Here is a 27,070-nt window from a genome sequence, read left to right as displayed (position 1 = left end):
ATACCCTAATGATGTTTAATAAAATCCACCACAATAAAGAGGGTTGAAAAGTAAATATAGGCTGGAAAGTTTAGAGGAGGTGAGGCAAGGGGGCAAAGGAGCTGTTCGTTGGATGTAATTATTACTGAACCAAGTTAGGCCGGAAGTAGTGACCGTGCCTGTTGAGAATGAATTTGCACGCAAGCCTGGGAAGCATTGGTGAAAGCTTGTCCAGGTCTCCGTCATGTGGTGTGGCCAGCCATATAGGTGAGAACATACGCCATGAACCACACCCATATGATTCATTTACTCCAGATCTAGTTATTCTTGTAATTGTGCATTTCCTGGCCATGGCAGAAACTATCTCAAAAAGTTCAGAGGCAAGAAGCTCTCCTTCTCTGGAAGAAAAGAAACAGGGCAATGGAGACACCCAGACATAGCCTCTCACCTCTCCCCTGCCCAGGCCCTGGCTCTCTGAAGGGACACAACACAACTGTGGTTTGTTCTCCCCTCAGAAAACACGTGTTGCCTGAGCAAATGGGTATGCAAATAAGTCAGAATCTGTTTTTGCTCTGTTTTAATTCTGAGCACTGATTTTTTCTTTCCTTCCCCAGAGCCATTCAGTGCTGACGTATGGGTTATGATGTTCGTGATGCTGCTCATCGTCTCAGCCGTGGCTGTCTTTGTCTTCGAGTACTTCAGCCCTGTGGGTTATAACAGGTGCCTCGCTGATGGCAGAGGTAAGGCCAGCTGCAGCCGTTGGCGTTTCTGCGTTCTGTTTTTTTCTCGTTGTCACTTCCGGGCCTCTGTATGCCTCCTGTGGTGTCTGCCCCTTCCCTAACTCATCCATTTCCGAAAACGAACCCTCAGCCTTCTATGTCAACAGCTTGGCAACTCATTAGAAATACCCCAATTAAGAGGTTAGTCTGAATCGGTATGTCCCCTTGCTGGCAGAAGCCTCACCCAGCAAGCCCAGTTCCACCCCGGGGGTAAACGAGAGGAAAGCTAGCAGGAGATCCGCATAGCATAAACATGTCAGAGGAAACTATTTTGATAACCTTAGGCGGTGAGCAGTCTGTCTGAACAGATGGACTAACAAGGCAGATATACCCGTATATTAAGAATAAAAACTTTAGACTGCCCCAGGGTACATGCAGGGTAGCTGTGGCTGAAAGAGTTCTCCACCGCCGAGGTACAAGATCTCCAAAGCATGTGACCCTGACTCAGATCCCTCTTCCAGGGGGTACAGACATTGGGTGTTTGAAATAAAATGGCCAACGGATAGCAATTCTGACCCATAGCTATTGTCGGGGGCAGTCCAATTTTCTGGCTAAGTGGGTCAAGAGATATGAAGGCTGCCCATGTGTGTGAGGCATTTATGAGACCTCACAAAACATTTACTAGATTTCTGAAGGGGGCCGTGGGACCCTTGTGAATACATCCTCCAAAACTTTCTGAAAACCCCAGAATTAGGAAATAGTACACTTTTTTCTGAGTCTTCTCCCTTCCAGAATGTGAGCTTTATTCTGAAATTATGCCTCCAAGAGGAAAGATTTTTTTTTAACCTGCACCACACAAAAAAATCATCAGTGGGGCACTTAAAACACAAAGGTGCTTCGACCTGATTTTCTAATATTCTGATTCCCTAAGTCCAGTGTGGATCTTGGACCACTACTATATTTCAAAATAGTGGTTTTCTACCTTGGTTGCATAACAGAATAACCATCCACCCCACAGCAATTTAATAAGAACCTTTGGGGTTGGGGTGCTAGGCGGCAGTCTGTTGACTTCATAGTCCAGGCGGTAAACCACTCCTGCCCTGAGGTATTTCTGGGTGCAGACCTACCTTCTTATTTGGCTCATGCATTCTGGAGTGGAGGTCTGAATGTCTCCACAATAGGGTCCAGTCAGGGGACTTTGTGCCTGTTCCCAAGGGTCTTCCAGAACCAGAACCTACTCCCCATCCTGAGGGGCATTAGTAACAAGTGAAACCTCTGAGAAACACACAATGACGTACATATGTTGACAGTGCCCAGAACTGAGGTTAGTGGATGCTGTCCCTTCACCTTGAAGAAATCAAAGAGGTGAAGAATCCAGCCACAAAATTCAAAGCAAGGGCTTATGATTACTGATTTTACCAAAGGACGCTTGTCTTCGCGAAGGAACTCAACACGGGATCACTTTAAATATCAAGTCTCCTTGGGGCATTTTGCAATGTACAACACTTTGATTTATGAACAACTTTTTAGTTACACATCTGCTCCATGAAATAAGGTCCACATGCACAGATGTGTGTGCACAGTTAGACACTGGGCTTGACATGTGTAGTCACTGATTTAGTTGTCAGAGCAGATGCTATCAGGATCACAGATAGCATCATAAGACGTGTGCTAATGTGTTGTGAAACTGTGCAGGCAGATGTTCATTTCTGCAGTGGAGGGGCTACATCATAGCGAGATTTTGCCATCGCCAAGCCCTGAAAGCAGGGAGGCCACAGTAAATCTATGGGCAGAAGCCCTGGCACGGTGTGCGTAAAGGTTGGGGGGGAAGAGGTCAAAGACAGTCTACTTTTCTGCCCTCAGATAGTGTGGCAAAAGCCAGGTGTCTGTGACTTCCTCCCTGGGCTTCCTGATACTCTTTTACACAGAAGCTACCATGATAGGAAACAATTGGGATGTGTTGGCATTGGACTGGGGTCAAGGTTATCTTTGAAACATTTACTGCGAAGTGCTAGAAGCGAAAGAAAAATTAGAATAAAGGACATTCAAAGTCATCTAGCATCAGTGTGAATAAAATTCTAGAAGGTCCATGACAGTGGTAGAAGAGTCCACACAGTTCTTGTGGACCTTTTTTCTAAAGTGGAAATCCTTTCTTGGTTGGTACAAATATTAATTTGAGGAACAACGGTAATAAGGGCACAAGTGTGACAGTAGTGGGGTAGTTGCCTTTGTTATTATTCAGTTTTGATGTGATCTTGAGGGTCTCATATACACGGGGGCAGGAAGCCGGTGCCCGGGCTGAATCACGAACATTAGTTGGAGGAGGATCTCACGCACACCCCAGACCCCTGGATTTTCTTCTAAAGAACCCTCTTCTGCCTTCCTGAGGGTCCCGGGAGAAGAGAGGCACAAGCTGTCAACTTAAAAGTGTCTGTATCTTAGTTGGGGGATTTCCTGCTCTGAGCAGCAACTGACCAGCTCTGTGTATTTGTAGGTGTATATAGAATCAGTGATTCTGTCTTGACGTTCTGCCCTTGTCTTTTCGTCATGGCAGAGCCAGGCGGCCCATCTTTTACCATCGGCAAAGCTATTTGGTTACTCTGGGGTCTGGTGTTTAACAACTCCGTCCCCGTGCAGAACCCAAAGGGGACCACCTCCAAGATCATGGTGTCGGTGTGGGCCTTCTTTGCCGTCATCTTCCTGGCCAGCTACACTGCCAACTTAGCTGCCTTCATGATCCAAGAGGAGTATGTGGACCAGGTTTCTGGCCTGAGTGACAAAAAGGTAAGAGAACCCTTTGAAACTGCCCATCTTGCCCTCAGTCCTATTCTGAGCCATACTCGAAAGTCCTCACATACCTGTTAATTTTCTCCACCTTTGGAATCGGGGCAGTTCTTTCTTGTGTTTCCTTACGTGGGGATATGGGAGCAAAAATCAGGGTCCCTACTGAAATAATAGTACTTCACATTCGCCTTCTGATTTGTGAAAGGTTGGCAAAAGCACACCCTGGGCTGCAAATAAGCGGCTTGGTGTGGTCGTGGCTTTCTGAGTATATGGTGCCTCCTGCCGGATGTGCTTGGGTGGCCCGTCAGCACAGGGCTGCCTGTTTGGTGTGTTATTAGAGGGTCGCCCCCGGCACCCACACTGAGGGTGCTGGCCCATTGTGGCCTTCATTTTCCGCCCAGTGGGCTCTCCGTTTGTTCATCTGCACACCCGTGTGTTCCCAGGGCTAAGCAGGAGGGTGGTACGCATTATTCCTGAAGAGGAGGAACTGCTATTTAACTCGACGATTGCCCCGTGTGGTGCTGGTGAATAGGTGGCCCCCATACCCATGGCAGGCCCCCTGCCAGGCTGTGCAGTCAAGAAAGGAACGAGAGTCTCTGCTGGTTTGCATCTTTCCTGGAGGAGGATGTGCCAAACCTGTCCTACACACGGTACTCTCCAGGTCTGCCTGAAGCTTCACGGTTTCTGTGGGCCATCTGTCCCCTGAGGCCATGATAGCTGGGAGGGTCCAAGACTAGGGATAGGAGCTACCTCCACGGAATGGCCAGTAAGACTCGGGGATGCCCCTGCATCATTCCGGAGACTCACCCACAACAGATTTCCCACCCTGTGTTTCCTCAAGAGTTAGAAAATGTGAAGGGCACCCAGGTGGCTCAGTTGGTCGAGCGTGTGACTCTTGATCTCAGCTCAGGTCGTGACCTCACAGTTCGTGAGATCGGGCCCCATGTCAGGCTCTGCACTGACCCTGTGGAGGCTGCTTGGGATTCTCTCTCTTCCTCTCTCTGTGCCTCCCCCCTTTCTCTCTCAAAATAAATAGAATAAACTTTAAAAAAAAGATTTAGAGAATGTGATTTCCCACCCCTTTCCCCAGGATGAAACTACAAGATATAGACAGATCTGTGTTTGGAACAGATAGGTCAGAGAGTCAATGATTTCTAACATAGGGCAGGTTTCCCCAAAATAAAATTTTAAACACTTGGCAAATGGTTTGAGAAGAGTTAAAAGGAAGGGCATAGGTTCTGATTTCTCCATCTACTCACCTCTGCTCACCAACAACACTCAAAAGCATGTGAGAAAGGGAATGAAAATATATATATATATATATATGTACATATGAGGCTCATTCCCTGTGTTTACCTTTTCACATTAGCTCTTTCTCTGAATTGTCTTCCTTTGTTTTCTTCATTAAAAAAAAAAAATTTAACATTAATTTATTTTTTGAGAGGCAGAGGAGACAGAGCCTGAGCAGGGGAGGGGCAAAGAGAGAGGGAGTCACAGATTCTGAAGCAGGCTCGGGCTCTGAGCTTGGTCAGCACAGAGCCCGATACGGGGCTTGAACTCAACAGCCGCGAGATCATGACCTGAGCCAAAGTCGGATGCTTAATCCACTGAGCCACCCAGGCACCCCCTTTATTTTCTTCATTTTAAAAAATAATACCTCTTTTGTAGTTCTTCTTCCTTGTTTTTAAGTTTTTATTTACTTCGCTCTTCTAACGCATGATTTATTATTCATGTATTCATATATTCATGAATTTATTACTTAGTTCATTTTAAACATTTCTCTTTGGTCCTTCGTCCACATCTTTCATCATTATGATCCTGACTCAGAAAAGTTGAATTACATACCTCCCTTCACCCCCTGTTACACTAATTTTTGTGCCTGTTTCTGTGACAGGGGCAGCAGTAGGGCTAAGAACAGCTAGTTCCTCAGGGCTCCTCGCTTGAATGTAGCATAGATGAGGTGGACTGTGCCCGTCCTAAAACACGGATGTGGCAGCAGCATGGTGGACCGTGTCCTCACATGTGGATTTGCCAGAGGTGTGGCCGACCGTGTCTTCTCATCAGGCTCCGCGGAGGCTTGGTCGATCATGTCCCCACACGGAATATGGTGGGACCATATTGCCATGCGGTCAGTAGTATGGCAGAGGTACGTGGACCACAGTCCCTCTTGGAGCTCTGGGCTACTAAGTGAGGGATCCACCATATTTATCATTTGGTTTTCTTCAAGTATCTCTGAGAATTGCTTAGGGCACTGTCTTTATCTTTCCCATACATTCACGAGCCACCTGGCAGCAACCATACGATTTTCTATGTGAATTAAGCATAATTAAGGTGCAAGGAGACCGTTTTCCCTTCGGTGGTTTTGAAAGAACATATCGTTCTAGGCTGCTTAAACCAAAGAGGTTGTGCACCTGTCTGTCCTCCACGCCACGTTGGTTATGTTCTGAAAAGTTGGATCCCATCAGTTCTTTGCTTAAAGAACGTCAGTGGCTCCCTTGCTTATAGAATACGGACTGTTATTCTCAGGGCCTTTACATATGATTCCAGTGTATTCCAGCTCTTCAGTCTCGTCAGCCAGTGCTTAGCGTCTTGCGGCCTACCCGCTAGGCCTCCTAGACTTCTTATCTTTGCCAGCCATGCCTCTGTGTGTGCGTCTTCCTGGGATGTTCTTCTCTTGACTTCACTCACTAAACTCCTACTGAAATTTCCAGACCCAGATTAGAGGTCATTTCATTTGTAGAGCTTTCCTTGGGTCATCTGGCCGGTGAGTCATACTCTCCACTGACGTGGCAGTCATCCATACCTTTATTAATAACACCTGTCTTCCACATTATCGTGTAATAATCTATAGGCCTCTACCTAACTGTATCTCCCCCATTTGACCATGACTCCCATAAGGGCAGCGGCAATAACTTGGTTATCCTTATTTTTAAAAAGTCCGTGAGAGGGGCGCCTGGGTGGCGCAGTCGGTTAAGCGTCCGACTTCAGCCAGGTCACGATCTCGCGGTCTGTGAGTTCGAGCCCCGCGTCAGGCTCTGGGCTGATGGCTCAGAGCCTGGAGCCTGTTTCCAATTCTGTGTCTCCCTCTCTCTCTGCCCCTCCCCCGTTCATGCTCTGTCTCTCTCTGTCCCAAAAATAAATAAAAAAACGTTGAAAAAAATAAAAAGTCCGTGAGGAGAGGGGGAGATGGGATATATTTACGTAAGAGGCTCTCGCGCAGAACACCGGACTAAGCATTATAGGCAACAAGAAAGCAAGAACCCTTTCACAACTGTGTAATTTGAAAATACGTGAAAATGGTTATCAGATACATTTCAGAACTTTGCAAATGACAAAATAGTAAAGTGTAAGCATCCTGCCAGAAATTGTGACATAATTTACATAATTATAGGAAACATTTAAGTAACTAATGACATATAACGCGTATCAGTGTCAGGAATGCTAATACAAATCAGAAAGAGGGTTTTCTGGAAGTGCGCTTATAATCCCCAAATTGGTATTAGTTTTCCTTCCCAACACCTTTAGAAAACAGAGTCTTGGGCCTGACTTTGCATGACAGCAAGTGTATTCTGTGAATTTAGAAAAAGAGAATGTAAAGAATGAAGTTGTCAAGACAGCAGCAGTGAGAATAGAAATGAGGCGATTTTGAAGATTCTTCTTTCAGTGCAGTTAAATTTTCATCAAGGAAAGTAACACTTGAAATGGAAGAGATTTCTTAAACTTGTTTTCGCTGTCACGGATGGCGTATCTTCCATACAACTCAAATCAAATGGTGGATATCTTGCGGTGATGAGGAGATGGCATTTATAGCCATTAAATTTATATATCTTTAGGAAATTATCTTCAATTTTTTGGCGGAGAAACGTTCCCAGATCTCATTTATGGTAAGGCACAAAATCAGAGTGTTCAGAGTTAAGTTTCCATGAAAACCTATTTTGGGGCTCCTTTTCACTGGATGGCTTCCACTGTGCACTAGCACATTACATCAGTGAATTCAGAATTATCCCACTACATGCTGTAACTAAATATGGGTGCAAGTTCTAACATTTAGCCGCCCTACTGTACATTCCCTCGGCTCCCCCAGTGGGAGGAAAATGTAAGGAAGCTGGTGACATCTTTCTCCTCTTAACAAAGAGCCCACCCTACTGTTTCTCACCTATCCAGATGGATTTCTCACTTTGCAGCCCGCCAGCCACAGAAAGGAGGGGAAAGAGCCTGACCACCAGGTGAAGGAAGGGACATATTTACCGGGCCCATTATGCACGTTACCTGTATCTTATATGTGTATTCTTCACGGAGGTATGATCATTCTCACTTTGCAAATACGACACTGAGACTCTGGGAAGTTTACTGACTTCCCTAAAGTCCCACATTCGCAAGTGACAGAGCCAGGTTTGAGTCCCTGGGTGTTTGGCTCTAAAATCACTTTGCCAGGATTTCTCCCTCGTAGCTCATCCCAGACCAAGTTATGACGTAGCTAAGGATTGGTATTGACACCCTGCCCCCACTTTTTCATTTCATTTTCTGTTCTCTAACTTAGTGACTTTCTGTATCAGGCCCACTAAACCCTCAGGTCACCATACACCGCCACCCCCAGGACTACTGTTACTACTTCTGTTACGGATAATGGTAATAACAGTCATCGCTATTATTAATATAACTTCAACAATAATATCTCTGCGAACGTTGTTTTCAGCTCTCACAAACCAGGCAGAATGCCAGTTACGTTACATAGATTATCTTATGTAATGACACTGTTAATGTTTTCATTTGTGGATGAGGCAACTGAAGTGGGAAAGGTTAAGTAATTTCCCTTTTGATGTTCTTCGCTGCCTAGGGCCCTTAAACAGTGTTCCATCCTGGTTAGATCCCAGTGCTTTGTTTCCGTTAATCCTCCTCCTTCCTATCCTCCCATCTACCTTGTCAAAGCATAACACGTTAGATCCTTTTCCTCTACCAAAAAGCAGCTATCTGATGAACTGATCCACAGTAATTAGACAGTATCTTAACATTTGCACTTTATTTAAGAAGGCTTTCCGAGGCATTACTTTACATCGAGAATAATGGTGATTTCCAGTACTTGTGCAGGTTAATGGCCCACAAATTGACTTTAGCTTGAGCCCAGTGTGACCCTGAACTTTCAGCCCCTGCTGGAGGAGGGGAGAGGGGTGGCAGCAGGAGAGAGAAGGGACAGTTACGGAGTCATGGGGTGAAGAAAGCCCGCAAGGAGGCAGAGACTGAAGTTCGCTGGAAACCGCCATCCGACCATGGGGTTTCCAAGCGTGTTTGGCTGCGTCCTGCTTCACGCATTCTCACCACCAATGTGACGTGCACCCACATTGTTTTTTGCGTTTTTTTTTCTTCCAGGAACCCTAGGAATTTTTTATGAACTGTAAAATGTCCAAAAGGTGCTTGTCTAGTTAACAAGGACAACCTCCTTTGCTTGCAACATGGAAGGTATAATCAGGACAGCCTTCTAACCACTGGGGGAGGGCCTATGGCTTTTCTAGATAATGATTATTCTGAGTTTCTGTGAAGCCTCATAGGATCTTGAAGTCATCTCCTATCCTTTTGGAATACAGACAGTGTAGGATTTTTAAATCCACATGCACACAGGTTCGATATGCATTCTGGAAGAAAACCAGCCTAGCGATAAGCATATTTACACCACAATACACGGACGTGTAATGTTTGGATGGTATTAGAGCACATGAGGAAAATGGGCTGTGCCGTCCACTGTGCAGAGGCATCTTCCTTGTCCTATTAATTTTAGGCCGAAAGCCAGTGAGAGACAGCTGACCTCAAGCTGGATCTGTCACACCTTGGGCCTGACCCTCTTGGTCAGATCACGGAACACTGAGCCAAAAATAGTTTACTTGGGGAAGTGGCAGGCATGACTAACTAGCCAGGGAGCTAGAAACGAGGGCCTGTGCCGGACCTTCAGGTAGCTGAGCAAAATAGGGTGTGATTTCTTGCGTGGGAGTCCTGTGGAGCTGTCAAGCAACTGGTCCTCTTGTAACAGCTGGTCAAGAGCAATTCTGGAGGATGTGGTAAGGAAAGAAAACTCCTCAGACCCTGGGCGAATACAGGGCACATGGCATGCGTGCGTAGGGGAAGGGGCACCTGCCCCTTTGTCGCTCTATTACCAGAACCAATATGACATTGTACGTGGGCTGTCACCCCAAGTACTGAATATCCCTCATTCTTTCCAGGGTGGCCTTCGTCAAGATAGATCCAGAACAAAGCTTGGGGCTTGCCCAGCCCAGTTCTGTTGATCAGCATCAGCTATGACCACCTCTCTAATTTTATTTGAGAATGGGACTGCTTCTGCCTCTTGCTAATTCCTGAGTCCATTTTTTACCCGAACCCTAATTCCTGAGTCCAGTTTTGACTTGACGAAGGCATCCAGTGGGACTTTGCAGTGGTCACCCTAGTTCCAGGGTGCACATGACTTGGTGTTGACTGCTGGGCTCCAAAGGGGAGCCCAGAGTCTCCTTTCTCTACTTTCTGTGTGCCTCTCCACAGAATCAGGCTTCACCTTGGCCCCCTGTCCCCTTGGCCACCTGCTTCCTGACATTCCATGGCTTCCCACACAGGATTCCTTACTTCTGACCTCTGCTATACTGTTGGGGCTTATAGTGGGTTGAATGGGCCACCTCCTAAAAGATACATCCACCTCCTAAGCCCTGGAGTCTGTGAGTAATAACTGTATTTGGAAAAAAACATCTTTGCAGATGTAATTAAGTTAAGGATCTCAAGACAAGATCATCCTGGATTATCCAGGTTGGTGCTAAATCCAATGACAAGTGTTCTTGGGCAAGAGAGAAAGGTAGAGATTTGACACAGAAGAGAATATCAGGAGAAGGCAGAAGCAGAGACTGGAGTGTGACAGCCACAAGAACCACCTGGAAGCTGGAAGAGGCAAGGAATAGATTCTCCCCTAGAGCCTCTGGAGGAAGCACAGCGCTGGCACTTTGACTTTGGACTTCTGGCCTCCAGAGCTGTGTGAAAATAACTGTGTGTTGTTTTAATGGTAATTTGTAAAGGCAGCCACAGGAAACTCCTACAGGGCCTCTGTGACTCTCTTACCACCTGCACTCTGAGCTCCTTGCAGACGTTAAACTTCGGAGTTTCTCTTACTCGTCTCTGTCTCCTCGGTCAGCACCCGGCCCCATCCTTCCAACGTGGGTATTTCTTACAGCAGGATCCAGTTCAGCTCCTTTGCTTCAAAGAATTGATCAACATCACACTGAAGATTTGCAGAGACATGTTTTACACGTGACGGAAGTCTTCTCCGTGCTGGTGGATTTTATTTAGGGAGACAGTAAAAAACCTAAGTGTCATTGTGTGCTCCCGTTCGCTCTGTCCTTCAGCCTGATTTCGGTCAGCTCCTCACAGTATATTGTGTGTGTCATTTGTGTGTGCACACTTCCCACACAACCTTCTACTAGACCTCTTTATAGTAACATTATCAAAGGGGATCGAGAACCTGTTTTTGTATGATGTATCATTTCCATAACTCCTTTCTAGGGAAAAATATGATTAATGCACCCCTCTCATGTTCTGGATTGTGTTTCGTTGTTCAAATCACAGAACTAGAAGGGACTTGATTTGATCAAAAGGCACAGGTGACATTTTTCTTCACAAATGTAAACAGGTGTCCTCTCTCTTCATGTAGATGAGCGGATCTTCCTTGTTAGATTCTTCGCTACACAGGAATGCACACTCATATATATATATGTGTGTGTGTGTGTGTGTGTGTTCATGTGTGTATACATATATACACACACACATACACACATATGTATACATATATACACACACACATACACACACATACACACACACACATATATATATATACAGTTGACACTTGAACAACATGGGGGTAGGAACACCAATCCCTTGCACAGTCAAAAATCTGAGTATAAGTTTTGACTCTCCCAAAACTTAACTGCTAGTGGCCTAATGTTGACTGGAAGCCTTATGCTTATGTTAAATACCCAATTAACATATATTTTGTATGTTTATATGTATTACATACTGCCTTCTTACAATAAAGGTAAGAAGAAAGAAGGGGTGCCTGGGTGGCTCAGTCAGTTAAGCATCTGACTCTTGGTTTCAACTCAGGTTATGATCTCACGGTTCATGGGTTCGAGCCCCACATCGGGCTTCCCGCTAACAGTGTGGTGCCTTCTTGGATTCTCTTTCTCCCGCCTTCTCTGCCTCTCCCCTGCTCGCTTGCTCTCTCTCTGTCTCTCAAAATAAATAAATATTTTTTAAAAGGTAGAGAAAAGAAAATGCTATTAAGGAAATCATAAGGAAGAGAAAATATACTTACACTACTAGATTGTATTTATAGAAGAAAATCCTCATATAAATGGACCTGGGCAGTTCAAACCCATGTTGTTCAAGGGTCAACTGTATATCTATCCTCCAAAAGTACATATGGACACTTGTTGGGATGAGCACTGGGTGTTGTATGTAAGCGATGAATCATGGGAATCTACCCCCAAAACCAAGAGCACACTGTATACACTATATGTTAGCCAACTTGATGATAAATTATATTTTTAAAAAAAAGAGTACATATGGATAACAAGATAACTGGGTAGCTAGGAACTTAACACAAAGCTACATAAGGAACATATGCTTCCCATGTACATAGACCATAAGTTTTACAATGTAGATCTGAGAAAGGTTGTCTTTCTTACCTGGCAAAAGAAGAAAGTTTGTCTCATTCTGTTGATAAGGGGAACCATCTTTCTGTGAAATGAGTAAAAATAAAACAAAATGAAATGAAGGCAAGAAGGAAGGAGGAAGGAAAGAAACGAAGGAGGGAAGGTAGGAAGGAAGGAAGAAGGAAGAAAGGAAGGTAGGAAGAAAGGAGGAAGGAAGGAAGGAAGGAAGGAAGGAAGGAAGGAAGGAAGGAAGGAAAGAAGGAAAGAAGGAAAAGAAAAGAAGGAAGAAAGGGCAAAGAAAAGCATCAGAACCAATCTTGGACTCTGTATAACTCTTCTTAGAAATATGTCCCTATGTAAGATATTAGAGGAACAGAGCCTTCCTGGAGCCATAACATTTTTAAAAATGCAACTATACAAGCTAACACGAGCATGAATTCACAGTTTCCCCACCTCTGTTGAATTGAACTGGGCCCCAAATAAATTTGCAGTGTGCAATAAGCAACACATGATTTCAGTTAACAAAAATCAAAGCATATAGCATGGCAGGCCGTACCTAAGCTTTGGGTGCTCTAAGAGTGGGAGAAGCCGATTACTTCTTCGAACTGGTCAGATCACTGAATTTGTCTGTGTGACTTCCATCTCAGGTCTCTCTCTCTGTCAGGCCATCTCTCCAAGGCTGGGAAGGGCAAGTGGCTCTGGGGACTCCCAGGGGTGATGGAATCTACTTACAGCCAGGTCTCTGGTCCTAGGAGAAGAGCTGTTCTGGTTAGCTGACTACTGAAGGCAGTTTCTTCATTTTGAAATTTATTTCCTCCAAAGAAAAATAAGAGAGTTCCTCAACATCCTTTTCTCTCTCATCAAAAACACAAAGTAGAAATAAGTGTTTTAGTATAAGGGGCCTAAACTTTTATACGCTCACTAAATCTCGGCTTGTGGGTTGAGAATTTATTAAGAAGTAGTGTTTCTTGCTGGGCAACTAAGTGCAAGTCCTTTGAGACAAATTAGTGCAGCCATCACAATTTATATGTGGCCAAAGGCATCAGGCCTAAAATGAATTAGGCTTTAGAGAGGTTCCAGTTGTGTCCACAGTGAACATTGTAGCCTGGGCGAGCTCTGGGCTCTGTGGATGCTTCAGCCTTTTTTGCCCTTCCAGTGCCCTTCCTTGCCATCATGATGGCAAGAGTAGACAAGGGTCCCAGTGGACTGTGTAACACCTGTTATATTTTTGGAAGCTTTCGGCAGAGCTGGGCATGTGCTGGGGCCAGTAGGGATCTCAGACCGCCAGAGGCTGGGGAAGCCCAACCATTTCATTCATAATTCAATATTGGGTTTTCTTCTCCAGCATGGCTCACACAGAGCCATTAAGAGACCACTCATGCTCTGTATTTGCTCTGGTATTTTATGCAGTCCTGTCTGGAGGGCTTTGATTCAGACTATCAGGGGCATTGTCTCCAGGCCGGTGTGATCCTGAGAGCTGCCCGAACGGAGAGAAGGAAACAAGCAGGCGAGAAGCTCCGTCACGGTGCGCGCAGGAGGCAGTCAGGAGGAGGAAGATGAGAGCTTCAGGTCCTCACTTGAAAAATTATATGGCTAGTCTGTTTGAGTAGCTCTTTCTGTTGTGGGGACACAGGAGAAGTAGCTGCCTGGGAAGGGGCGGGGTGGAGCAGAGCACGAATATCAGTCACTTGGGGAACCTTTTCAAATGAATAGGACCCTGTCCATCCAGGTAGAAGTAACGTACAGGTGCAAAAGCTCCCACCTGACAGGACCTGCCAGCGGGCAGCCAGGAAACCACAACTGTAAGACGGGTCATGAGAGCACATTACTTTGGGGGAAGTTATTAGAGGCCCGTGGCATCCCCTCCTATCCTCCCACTCCCCTCCTACCCACTAAAGGGGTTTTGAAGGGATCATTTGGAGAGCTTGGCATTCACCCCCTGCAGTTCAAATGGAGAAAGAGTGGCATTTGACCTGTAGCTGAGAAGATCGAGGATGACGGGTCTTGGCTTGAGCCAGTCGCCTGGTGGGTGGTCCAGATCCCCACCAGTGATGAGGTAGGCCTTTGTTCCTCAAGTCTAGATTAGGCCACATGGGCAGAAGGGAGTCAGTCTGGGCCAGGAGCGGAGGGGGGTGTTTTTAAAGATACCCTGCTCAAAGGGCTTCCTGCTTAGGATGAGGCAATCGAAACAGAAATACACAGGAGGGGTGTCATCTGATGGAGAAGCCGGAGGGACTGATGTAAGCAGCCAGCTGCAATCAGGGAGTTGCTGACCAATGTTCTCACTCTGAAAGACTCTCTGAGGAACCCATGAACTTGCCTGACAAGGAGAAGAGTCTGCTTTGAACTCTGGCCACGCATAGAGACCATCAGTGCTAGATCAGCACAGTGCCCATCAAGTGAATGCTTTCCTGCCTCCCAGGACCTTTCCTAGCTCCCCTGCCTTTATCCCCTTCTTCTAGAACAGCTAGAATACAAAATCTATAGCAGTGGGCTTCACTTTGATCTTTATCTTGGCTAGCTGATAGTCATTGAGATTCCTGGAGCCAAATCTGCATGAGTTTCTCAACACCTATTGAACATTTATTGAATGTGTCTGTTGTGAGACTCTTCACATTTGTTTATATTTTTAATCATCATACCCACCCTTTAAGCTAGATATTATTAACATTATTTTACAGATGAGGAGAATCATGTAACAGTTAAGCAAATTCACTGACATCCTACAACTAGGAAGTGAGGGCATCGGGATTTGATCTAGGAAGAACTGACCCCATAAACCTGCAGCGGTCCCATTTAACTGCACTGACCGAGCCCCGTGTGCCTGTGTGTGCCTCTAGAGGTGTTGGCCTGAGGCGGCAGAAGACCGTCAAACCCCCTGTCACGGGGGCCCTTTCTGCCCTGACCTCTCGGATTCTCGAGAGGGTGATTGGACCACAGAGGGTGGCTAGACCACTCTCGACCCAGCTGTAAGTGCACAGGAACATAGAAGAGACTCTGTTCACTCGAATCTAAGAGATTGTTCAGCACAGGCTCTGTTGCCTTTGTTTCTGAACTCATTTCTTACACATTTAAAAGCCACTTACTTATTGAGGTTGACTAGATGAACGAATCAAACGGACATAGAATGTTCTTGGATGTGGAGTTTCTCTCTTTTAGGAAGAAACCAATGGACTTACCAAGCCAGCCAGAAAGGAAAAGATCTCACTCTCAGGAACCTTCCCTTCAGCGGAAAGGAAGGCAGAGAGGAAAGAATTGGAAAGGAGGGAAATGTGCCCTGCTGCGTCCCTCTGTCTTCAGACGGAAGTCAGGCAAGAACACTATTGACTGTTTCTGAGGCATCTGTGGCCTCGACGTAGACCATGAGTAGCTTAAGTTCTACAAACCACCTTGATATTAAAACTGCCAAATGCTTAATTCCCTAACACTTGCTTACACATCTCCTAGCTTATCACTAGCACTACAGCGTGTTCTGAGTTAAGTACAAGCCAGTTCAGTTTCTTGCAAGAACTGATTGCCAACAGACCCCGAGACAGCTGGGACTCAGCCTTTTTTGGACTGAGTACAAAAGAGATGTTGAGCTGGGTGTCATTGTGGTACTAAAGAAAGAATGCTAGGATGTCTAATGATGTCTCCTAGTGGCCTCAAACACAAATTGAACAAGATGGCTAACAGCATTGCGTTATGAAGGACACTACAGCCGTGGACCTCCCGGGCACAGGAACCTCCGGGGAATGAGCCTTTTCTTGCTCCCAGAAAAAAAAAAAAAAATTGCAGCTGAGCGCACAAGGTTCCCACTCACATGCCTGTACATGACACACCCACCCATCGCTGCAGACACACGCACACACCGCAGAGGGTGCAGATGCCGCTTTGACTTGGAGCACTGAGCAATTTTCTGCTTTTTCCTTTTCTCCTTATAAAAGCGCGTCAAATTAATTGCGGCCAATTATGTACAAATCCCTTTCTCTCTGCCAATCAGGGCTGCCTGAACGGGCAAGAGGCGCTCTCACCTGCTTCATTATGCAAATTGATATTCAAACGTGGAAGAACAATGCAGCCTTCAGCACAGCAGTGATTCCAGGTTGCTAATGAGAAGAGGCTGCTGCCAGAGGAGTCTGTTCTAATCCTCTGCTGCTGACAGGAGAAGGCTGAGAAGGCTTCCCGTGGAGATGGGGCAGAGTCAAAGTCAGCACCGGTTCCCAGAGCACCTGTTACCCCCGTGCAACTCAGGCCCCCACGCAGAGGGTCACCACTAGGTCTGACAAGATTCGGGATGACTTGGAGTCCAAACAGTGTAGACCGAGCAGCCTGATTTCCTTAAATACCCCTGCGGTCTGACAGCCATAAATACATGGCACGGGACATGGTGGGCATCTGTAAGCATGGGGTCAGGTGTGGCCCTAAAAGTACCAGTACTCAGAATGCCTGCGGTCAGAGGCAAGTCCACCATGCAAAGCACACAAAAAAAAAAAACGATCCACACACCCAGAGGAAGAAGTCAGTGAACACTGAGGTCTCACGTTGCGAGATTAATTTATTTGGAAAAGGCCTGTGCCGTTCAGCCATTCGTTCATTCAGGAGCCACCATATGCAGAGAAAGAGATACTTTATTCCCCACTAATGACCGTTGTGAGAACTTCACTAATAGCTGCCTCTAATATTCCGCACTTCGGAATCTCCTCTTGAGTTGGAATTGCAATCCCTCCTCTCCACCCCAAGTCGTGGAAAAGAGGCTTTTAACACAAGTATGTGATCGTCACTCTGGTCCCCTCTGCTGGGGATGGTAGAGACACACACAGCGCACGGCAGAGCGGGGCATTCTGCTCGGCGGCTGTGGTTTCGCTGACCTGGGCTGGGGCTAGGAGTTTGGTGCTGCGAAGCCGGGCGGCTTTCTAGCTCCCTGGAATAGTCTTCATAACGCGACTTCAGTTTTTTGATTTGAGGTGTCATGAAATCACACATCATCCTGTACACCCATGTTCCAGGACAAATCCCCCCCAGGTTACAGATGACCCAGACACGCAGCCTTTCTGTCACTACCACCCCCTTCTTTGGCACTACAGGACTCTATGAGAGCAGCCGTGTGCACATGAAAATAACATGACGTCTGGGGGCGCCTGGGTGGCTCGGTCGCTGGGGCATCGGACTCTTGATTTCGGCTCAGGTCATGATCCCAGGGTTGTGGGATCAAGCCCCGTGTCAGGTCAGGCTCAGCACTGAGCATGGAGCCTGCTTAAGATTCTCTCTCTCTCTCTCTCTCTCTCTCTCTCTCTCTCCCCCCCCCCCACCCCTGCCCCTATCCTCTACTCTCTCTCTCTCAAAAACAAAAGAAAACAACCATGACATCCTCACAACAGCTAAGGATGTGTGGTTCACTTGTCAAAAACCCCTGAAAGAAAGTAGTTCCTAAGGCAGTGCATGAGCTGGGCCAATCGGTCTGAGCGACCACTACCTTCTAATGGAATGGTTTCATGTACTTATATTTGTAGTTTAAACACTTATACAGAAAACAAAACGTTTTACACAATCAGCTTCTTAAAATGCAAATATCTTCGGGATGTTGAGTGATGATTTAATCATTTTTTTTTTCTTTTTTTAGACTGTCTCCCTCTTAGCAGCTAGACATGGTCTATTTGGACTGAAAAAAAGGCAGTAGGTTTAATTTTGTGGACACGGATCATGTAGGAAAATAGGGACTGCCGGGTGTGGATGCCCTGGAGGAGAGCTTAGGAGAGCACCGGGCCCAGAAAGTAGGATCTGAATATTCAAAGTGAAGTACAAGGGTGAGCCCTGAATTCAAGTGAGGGAAGTCTCCTCTCCTTTTCTGTACACTTCATCACCCATCTCCTGCCCCTGCACATCCCCAGATAGCCTACCCCTTTCTCCTACAATAGCCGGAAGCCATCCTTGTTACCCTCCCCTGGAATCAGTGATCAGATGGCTGTTTCCTGCACTGCCCTGTAACACCCTTAAGGCAACAGACACACTGTTCAGCTCCCGGGACAATGCCTGCTGCATCTTGGAAGCGTGTTACGTGAATGAATGTTCCCAGAACATAAGCTAATAAGATTAACACTAAAATTCCACTCTCTTATGGATTAAATTGCCTTTAATGAGCTACCCATTTACAATATTGTTTCTCTGGGGAAATGTATTTCTGTTTCTGAACGGCTGATTTATAAATGAACTGTTGAGGACAACCTGTTCATAGGTTGGAGCCGACCTATTAACAGTTGCATTTCCAAAGCCAAAAATAAATTGATCTTTGGATTATGTGTTCTTTCGCGATGTTAGCAACTGTGGCCCTTGTCCATATTAATCGCTACGTAAAGCTACGTCTGTAGCTACAGCCTCAGAGGATGGGCCAGTCTTAAGTGACCATGGGCAGCATTTGCTGGGCTGGGCGCTTTACATTCTATCTCATTTGCTTACCCTGCCAAACCTTTTAGGCGGATGCTACCTCTGTTTTACAGAAGAGGAAACTGAGACTCAGCCGCTGCAAAGTAGGCGATATGGCTGGGCCCCTAAACCCCTCTAGTGTCTCAGTTTCCTAATCATAAAATGAGGATGAGAGTGTTGCCTACGTTATAGCTTTTGTACTATCAAAGACTTAAAATACCTCTAAAGTGCTCAGAATGGTGTCTACTAATCCCTCAATTAAGGTTAGGGCTCGATTCCTATGGCAGACCCGTTTTGTGCCTAAACCCATCTCACAAAGTCCATGGTGTTTCCAGTAGGTGATTAACATATGCCTTGAAAGACACAAACTGCTGCTAATCCACTCCAGAACCCACTCTGTGGTCCCGTTGCCAGCCTCCCGGCTTCCTGCACTTGCATATTTCAGTGAGATTCAGGGTGGGGGTGTTGATGGGGGGCAAGTCATACGTCAGGGCTGTAAAGGTGTGCAAGGGAGAATGGAGGGGTCACTCCTCACTGCTCAGAGTCCCAGAAAATAGCTCTGGAGCCAAGGCTGCCTGGAAGAAGGTTATCTGCCATAGGCAAGAGGTGCCCAATTGTCCTTTTTTCAGCCATCCTTCTGGGTCTTTTGAGAGAAAGCACTTAGCGCACTCCAAGGTGCAGAGTAAGAATTCAGTGACTGTTTCCAAATCTACATCTGTCACCTATCGCTGTGATAGAAAACAGTTACTTCAAATACAATTTCATTTGGGGCGCCTGGGTGGCTCAGTCGGTTAAGCGTCCGACTTCGGCTCAGGTCATGATCTCGTGGTCCATGAGTTCGAGCCCCGCGTCGGGCTCTGGGCTGACAGCTCAGAGCCTGGAGCCTGTTTCAGATTCTGTGTCTCCCTCTCTCTCTGACCCTCCCCCATTCATGCTCTGTCTCTCCCTGTCTCAAAAATAAATAAACATTAAAAAAAATTAAAAAAAAAAAACAACAAATACGATTTCATTTGACTACTGGGCCCTACCCCAAACAATTTCTTATGGGAGTGGACAGATTATAAAACTGGGTTTCTCTCAAAACCTTCCCTACTTGCATGGTCTGTATTGCCAAAGAATTGTCTTTCCTTTCAGTTGCTCAGAAAAAATAAACCTGTTGCCAGCTCAGCTGTCTTGGAGACTTGGAAAAGAACCTTGGTTAGCTTCACTGCAAATTATTGATGAAACCGGGGAATTTTATAATATTCCTAATTTATCATTATTATCCATTTTGACTAACTTAGTGGTGGAAATTATGTTCTTACTGTCATAAATAGTTGCTATGCTATCATAATTTGTCCACTAACGAAGGAAATACTGATGCTCGCCAGTGACCCCTTGCCATTTGGAAAATTCCCAGAAGGTCGGGTTAGATGTGAGTTTGGGAGAGCCTGAGACCCAACGATTTCAGTCCCTACAGCTCCTCCTCTCAGTTCCCAGCTCTTCCCATCCTCTTCCCATCCCCCAAACTATTGAGGGTCCCTGCCAGCCAATTCACACTTAACACGTACCATCTTAGTGCACCTTATCCTGCATATGTGTACAATGCAACTATAAGGTAAGTGCGCTCTAATCAGTTTCATTACTTTCCAGTCTCACGATCTAGTCATTATTTATTCAACAGATAGACCCTATATATCTGCCATAAACCCCTTACTGGAACAGGGTAAAGATCCAAACAGCTCTATGCAGGCATGCTCTTGCTAACCTTTTTTGCCCAAGCCCTGAGCTCAGGGCCTAACCACACAGTCTGTCTCAGGAGTCCTCGCAGCTGCCATGCTGCTCATGGCTAAAGCCTAGAGGCTTGTTCTACAATAAGTTGGGCTTCTTCATCTCAAAGGGTCTCTCCAGAAACCCCTCCTACCCTTGGTCAGCTCCTTGTTCAACCTGGATTCTGCCTCTTACCAGAATCCCGCCCCTTTCCACTATTCTTTGGGTTGACTGAGTCCTGTGTTGTATCATCTGTGTGTTTTTTCTTAATGTTAAGTTATTCTATTCTCTGCACTTCACATAATACCTAGTACCTAATAGAAATTAACAAGTATTTATTGGATGGCTACCAATTACCCTAGGAGCAGGATTGCCAGATTTAGCAAATACAAATACAGGACACCCAGTTAAATTAGAATTTCTGATAAATGGCACATGTGATTTGAGTAGAAGTATGGCCCAAATGTCATGGAGGCCCTACCTATGAAGTATTAGGGACCTGCCAAGATAGCCCTGGTCTCATAGTCCAGTGAGGGAGGCAGACACTCAAACAATGCTTAAAACAGAAGGTAGTAAGTACAGTGCAATGTCCTTGGGTGCTCATTTCAAGGTTAAATAAACCCAATCTTTTAACTTTTAATCTTTTTAAAAAATTTTTTTAACGTTTATTTATTTTTGAGACAGAGAGAGACAGAGCATCAACGGGGGAGGGTCAGAGCGAGAGAGGGAGACACAGAATCTGAAACAGGCTCCAGGCTCTGAGCTGTCAGCACAGAGCCCGACACGGGGCTTGAACTCACGAACTGCGAGATCACGACGTGAGCCGAAGTCGGACGCTTAACCGACTGAGCCACCCAGGCGCCCCTAACTTTTTATCTTAAAACTTGCTCCCATTGCCTTCCATCACTTTCTGAACCTCCTCAAATTTCCATTGTGAGTTCTAGAAAAGAGCACACCAGGACCATAATGCCCTCCTAGTGATACACCGTGGTCCTGATATTCTCCTTCCCACCTACCATACTTCCCTTTATAGGCTCCCTATTTAAATAGCAGCACTGGGGCGCCTGGGTGGCGCAGTCGGTTAAGCGTCCGACTTCAGCCAGGTCACGATCTCGTGGTCCGTGAGTTCGAGCCCCGCGTCGGGCTCTGGGCTGATGGCTCAGAGCCTGGAGCCTGTTTCCGATTCTGTGTCTCCCTCTCTCTCTGCCCCTCCCCCGTTCATGCTCTGTCTCTCTCTGTCCCAAAAATAAATAAACGTTGAAAAAAAAAAAAAATTTAAATAGCAGCACTGTGTTGTCAACCCGTGCAGCCTGTGGTCTGCTAGGGCATCACAATCTTTTTGACCATGCTTTTGACAAAGCGGGTTCCTGTCCCTTCTCACTGGAGGGCACTATGGTTTTACATCCTGTGAGACTTACTTTGTATGCTTCCTAATTGAACTTCATCCTTTTAATATCCTCTTTCATCATGCCACACTTATTGTTTTGCTACTTAATTCTCTGTCCCAAATGGCCAGCCATCCAGTCCAATTTAGTGTCATAGCAGATTTAAAGAGCAAGTTTTCCATCCCATCATTGAACTTCTTAAGGAAAATGAGACCCTCCCCTGTGTGAACAGTAAGTTATCTCCCACTCTAAACTCAAGCTGACCATGTCTACCCTTTTACCATGAATCCCACCTGCCCAGTCACAGGGGCCTCTTGTTTGATAAAGAAAAACTTTCTTGACAGCTTACTTCGGCATTGGCTAAGATTTTTTCCCATTCTGTTAATTGACTCCTGACTTGGAATTTATAGAATAATTTTAAAGTAGGCTATCTTCTCTGTAAACCATTGACCAAGGGAACGTGACACATGTACTTGGAACCATTCAAAGAACCCAGTTCCCTGGTATCTTAAATGAATCGTTGTGAAACTCAGTAATGAAACTTTTAGCTTCCAAGTGGGTGAGACAGTATCCCCGGGAGTGCACACATTCCCTCTAATGATATCCACTCGGACAGGATTTTACTAATATAAGTGTGAAATGGACTCATTTATATTATTTTCCCAGATAATGTGTTGCAATTCATAGGCAAGCTGTCCTGCCAGTAATCCTGTCCCTTCAGCCCATTCGTTTATTCTACAAAAAGTATCTTCTCCCATCCTGGAATGAAATACACCTCGGGTTTCATTTTAAGTAGAAAAGTATATCTGATGAAAACCTGAAATTGTCCCTCTGAAAGTTCACATCAGACCAAGATGGTGGGGTTACATTCAAAGAGGAAGGCACTTATCAACTGTATATTGTTGGAGGCAAAAGTTCCCAGGAAACAGTGACACTGTGTCCCTTAAAGGCAGTCTGAGCTCAGGATATCCTGTAGGCAGGCCACCGAAGCATCTGATCTGACACCTGGAAGAGGCTCTAAAATAAGTTTATTTATCTCTCTGGTTTTCTATCTTTTTTTTTTTTTTCCTTAATAGAAATTATGTGTTACATGATGTGACATACCAATGGTATTTAACATATTTATAATGTTCGTCTCTCCCTACTATACTATAATCTCTCTGAGGACAAGATGTTTTGTCTCTGTTCACTGGTACATCCACAGTAACTATATAGAGCCTTGCAAATACAGGTGCTCAAATATTTGTTGAAGAACAGATTGAATAATCATTTAGTCAATGAATGAACGTATGCCTCAGATAGTTACATAATTCGTATAGTGTTCACAGGATTAGCCAGTGCGTTTCTTTCTTTATTAGCCATTTGGATTTGAGAAACAGTGGAAGGTAGTTTCGTAAACTAATGGATTGGGGGTAGGTAATGTAGATAAGAAATATTTGACATTTATAGTAGCAGACAGGGTTTGCTCATCTTGTGGTTTCTACTCCCAAGTCGTCCAAATTGAGCAGGCAGTATTGAAGAAGAATGGTGAATAAATGGGGGTCTCCAACCGCACTGCTATTGTGGTTTGTCAGCTCTTAAATTATAAAGTGATTTCAGGACTTGTCTTCTTTGAAGCCCCGATTGCTCTCCATGTCCCGTGGGAGAGGGGTACAGTGGCCCCTCAGTGGGTCCATGTGCCATGTCTACACGGTTGTCTCAGTGGTGAGACTTTGCCTTCACAATCATCCAGCTTTCCACTGGACATTTCTGCTTCCCCATGACTTCTTTAACAAGAAGTGGCCAACCCTGAAATATGGCCGCCATGCCATTTTCCACTTTCATAGGGGCAAAGAGAGAAATGATAACCAAACAGGCTCATATAAAGGAATTATTAAAAGTAAAAATAGTTTCTGATGGGGCGCCTGGGTGGCTCAGTTGGTTAAGCGTCCAACTTCGACTCAGGTCATGATCTTGCAGTTCGCAAGTTCGAGCCCCACGTTGGGCTTTGTGCTGACAGCTCGCAGCCTGGAGCCTGCTTCAGATTCTGTGTCTTCCTCTTTCTCTGCCCCTTCCCCACACACGTTCTGTCTCTCTGTCTCAAAAAGAAACATTAAATTTTTTTTTAAAAAGGTAAAAATAGTTTCTGAGATTTTCCTGGAGTAAATATATGTTAAATGTCACCTCTTAAACCATCTGTGATCTTCTGCGTCTAAATCCCTGCATAAGCATCCACATCCCAGTACCAGGACACAAAGCAGATACTTACTGAATATGTCTGAATGGAGGGTAACCCGAGAAAGGAACGCGAATTAACATAGTTCAGAATGATTTTCAACGCAATGGTTGAAAGTAAAAGGGCTTTTTTGGCTTACCCTCAGTCAGCTGGCAAAATTAAATTCCATTCCTCTGCCCTATGGCTGTTGATCTTTTACTTTGGTAGCCATCACCTTAGAATAATTGTGTTACCATTGTAATTGGAGGCCCATTAAGGATGTTGTAGGCACATTGAACTATTACATGTCAAAGCATGGTGTGGCTCTAGCCGCATTGCAGATGCCGACCGGGCACTCAGTACGTGTGTGGTCACAGGAGGAAGGAAGGAAAGGAGGGGACAGGAGCAGGGAATGACTATTTGGTCTTGGGGAGTTAATAAACTGTCCAGGCCTCTGTTTCTGGCTGCAAACAGGGAAGAAGTCTCTCAGTGGGCATTTCTCAAACTGTGTTTCACAGCCCACTAATGTTCTGGGAAACATAATGGGTATTCTTTGAAAAAGTCCATGGCAAAATACGTTTGGGAAAGTTCTGTGTCAGGTTTAATAAGTTTCTTTACCAAAGGACGCATCAGAACCCTCCCCTGAGAGGGTCCACTGTGAACCCCAGAAAGGGAGGCAGTAGGCACTGTGGGCTCACGAAGGCCCCCTCCCAGCACTGACATTCTATAAACTGGAGTGCCCCCCGCATAAGGCTGACTTTATTGACCAAAGCCGTCAGTTCTGCTGTGCTGTAAATGGGTCACAATGTGACCGTGTGTGCACATGCTGGCATTTCCATTTCTCGGTTTGGAACTGATGGATCTGATTGATTGCCGGGAAAGCAGAGGTGTGTCTGTCCCTCCTGACGTGCCTCTCCCTGGATCCTTACTTGCCCTCGGCCCTGCCTGGCATAGTCCATTGGCAGCCCTACCCCTGCCCCAGCTTCGTGTTAGGAACCTCAGCTTAGCATGCTAGCAACTGGAGCACCCCCTAAATTCACTGGGGAATCTGGCATGTGAAAGTCCCGATAGTAACCTTCGATTTTCTCCCCCAAACTGTGTATGAGCTGCTAGGGCTGCTCCTGAAGTTCCAGAATCCCAGTTTCCATGGTGAATCCATCTGTACCCTTTACTTGCAATCTTTAAAGGCCACTTCTCTTTGCTAGCACCCACAGCTTTTATAATATATCTGCAACAGTCCATGCACTCTCCCCGGTCGGTATGAGAAAGGGGGTGCGTGGCAGTAACACCTCGTTGTAAGTCTCACCTAAGGGTAGGTTGAGGGAGCATGACCAAGGCCACCTGTCACACACGGGATGACTTCGGGATAAAAATCAAATGCCATTGTCCTTACACCTCTGTTTCACTTCATCTGCATGTTACCATAATAATCTCCAATTCTGTCACATTTTTGGTGCCAAAGAAATACTCATATGCATTGTCAAGTCCTAAATTTGACAAGCTCTTGTGGGATCTCAGATCTGACATATTTTTTTGAAGGGAAGATGGAGAAGGTGCCAGAAAAGATGTCCTCAGCTAGCATGAGGACAAATTAACTCCTTATTCACTAGCTGTGCCACAGTAGCACTGGATCTAAGAAACACTGCCGTGCAACTCTGTGTTCTTTGTGTTGCATGATAACGCACTCACCAGTAAGGAGTGTGCTATTGACTCATTCATTCATTCATTCATTCGCACCAAGAGCCTCTTAAATGCCAGGTCCTGTTCTAGGCACTAGTGATACAGCAGTGATCAGCATAGACAGAATCTTCTCCCTCATGTCACTTGCATTCTAAAAGGAAGAAAAGGAAAATGAATTGAAAAAGCACTTATTTACAATATTAGGCGTTAACTGCTAACATCAGGCAGAGAAGGGAGATGGTGTTGGCAGATGAGTTGCAATTTTAAGTCTTGCGGTCAGAGAAGGCCTCGGTGAGAAGACCACCGAGTAAGGGAGTGATGACTAGCCGGGGCTTTCTGAGCAGAGAGACAAGCGTGCTGGGGCATGCCTGGTATATTCTAGGAATGGCTCAGAGGCCAGTATGGCTGCTGAGGGATGGGCGAAGGAGCGTGGTGGCAGATGAGGGGGTGGGATGATGTGGACTCCACCGCTTTTCCCTTCCTTTGTCCTCCTGAATATCCAGGCTGACTTGGATCCTGTCAGGGCTTATGTTCTAGATCTCTCTCATATATTCCTCCCATGATGTTCCCCCTGAAAATAGTCCAGACCCTTAGTCATTTTGCAGTGAATGTCTCTGCTCCAGCCTCTCTGCTTTTCTAGCCACACTGCTGTAGCTGAATAGTGCTACCTAAGTGCTGTGGCATCCTTCTGCAGCTTGACCGTGCAGTGGGTGCTGCTGCACGGCCTCTGTCTGTGCACCAACTCACTGCTCCACGTTCCCATGTACGTTCTTTCCAACTTCAGTGACGTCACAGTACCTGAGTCCCTCCTCTTGCCCCGAGGGCCCTCCCCACACCTCCGCCGATGTAAGTTGGCCAACCTATAAGAGCTCCGTCTCTGCCTCCTCTCGTTAGCGCCCCACCCCACCCCCTCATGATGATCCCTGCTCCCTCTGAACTTGCAGAGCCCTCGCCTGCCTTACGTCCCGTTTGGAACTTGGCACAGTCCTCTAGTCATTGGATTCTTCTACCCGACACGTGTTTGCCAAGCATCTGTTTGGTGTGGATAGAACTCTGTGGTATCTTTTGTGGTCATGTGAGGACCCTGGGTTTGAACCCTTGTTCCACTGGTTTCTGGCTGTGTAGCCTTATTCAAATGACTTACTATACTGTTCATCAGTTTCCTTGTCCGCTGAGTGGGGATAACCATTCCAGCTTGTAGGGTCGATGGAAAGATTGAGTTACTCTATGTCAGTTGTGTGGTACGTTAACATGGAAGCGTTAGCTGCTTCCCATTTTAATTTCCAGCTGAACAGTCATGGAGGGACTGTATCTGTTACTTTATTTCATTTCAGAGCTTAGTGACTTAATGCATGGATTATAGCCATTGAATGTGTGCCGATGATGATACTCTATGGCCAGACATAAGACTTGGCCAAACATGTAAGACTTCGGGGCACAGGTATGACTTGGCAAAGCTAATACAGGAGTAGTAGCTTCTGTATCATCTGCTCAGCT

The 27,070-nt window shown here is 45.8% G+C and overlaps 1 protein-coding gene across 2 annotated transcripts in view; it reads left to right on the top strand.

The window, feature by feature from the left end:
• The window catches only part of GRIN2B (glutamate ionotropic receptor NMDA type subunit 2B), a 418,289-nt gene that overhangs the window by 365,022 nt on the left and 26,197 nt on the right, over nt 1–27,070 (top strand). For both annotated transcript variants that reach the window (XM_045466383.1, XM_045466384.1), the window contains 2 exons: nt 594–719; nt 3,253–3,482. In XM_045466383.1, the coding sequence (XP_045322339.1) occupies nt 594–719; nt 3,253–3,482 (356 nt within the window). The remainder of the gene's footprint in view (nt 1–593; nt 720–3,252; nt 3,483–27,070) is intronic.

The sequence above is a fragment of the Leopardus geoffroyi genome, chromosome B4 (assembly GCF_018350155.1).
Source record: "Leopardus geoffroyi isolate Oge1 chromosome B4, O.geoffroyi_Oge1_pat1.0, whole genome shotgun sequence".
Classification (NCBI taxonomy): Eukaryota; Metazoa; Chordata; class Mammalia; order Carnivora; family Felidae; genus Leopardus; species Leopardus geoffroyi.
The sequence above is the reverse complement of the archived record's forward strand: the minus strand, read 5'-3'. Positions and strand labels throughout refer to the sequence as shown.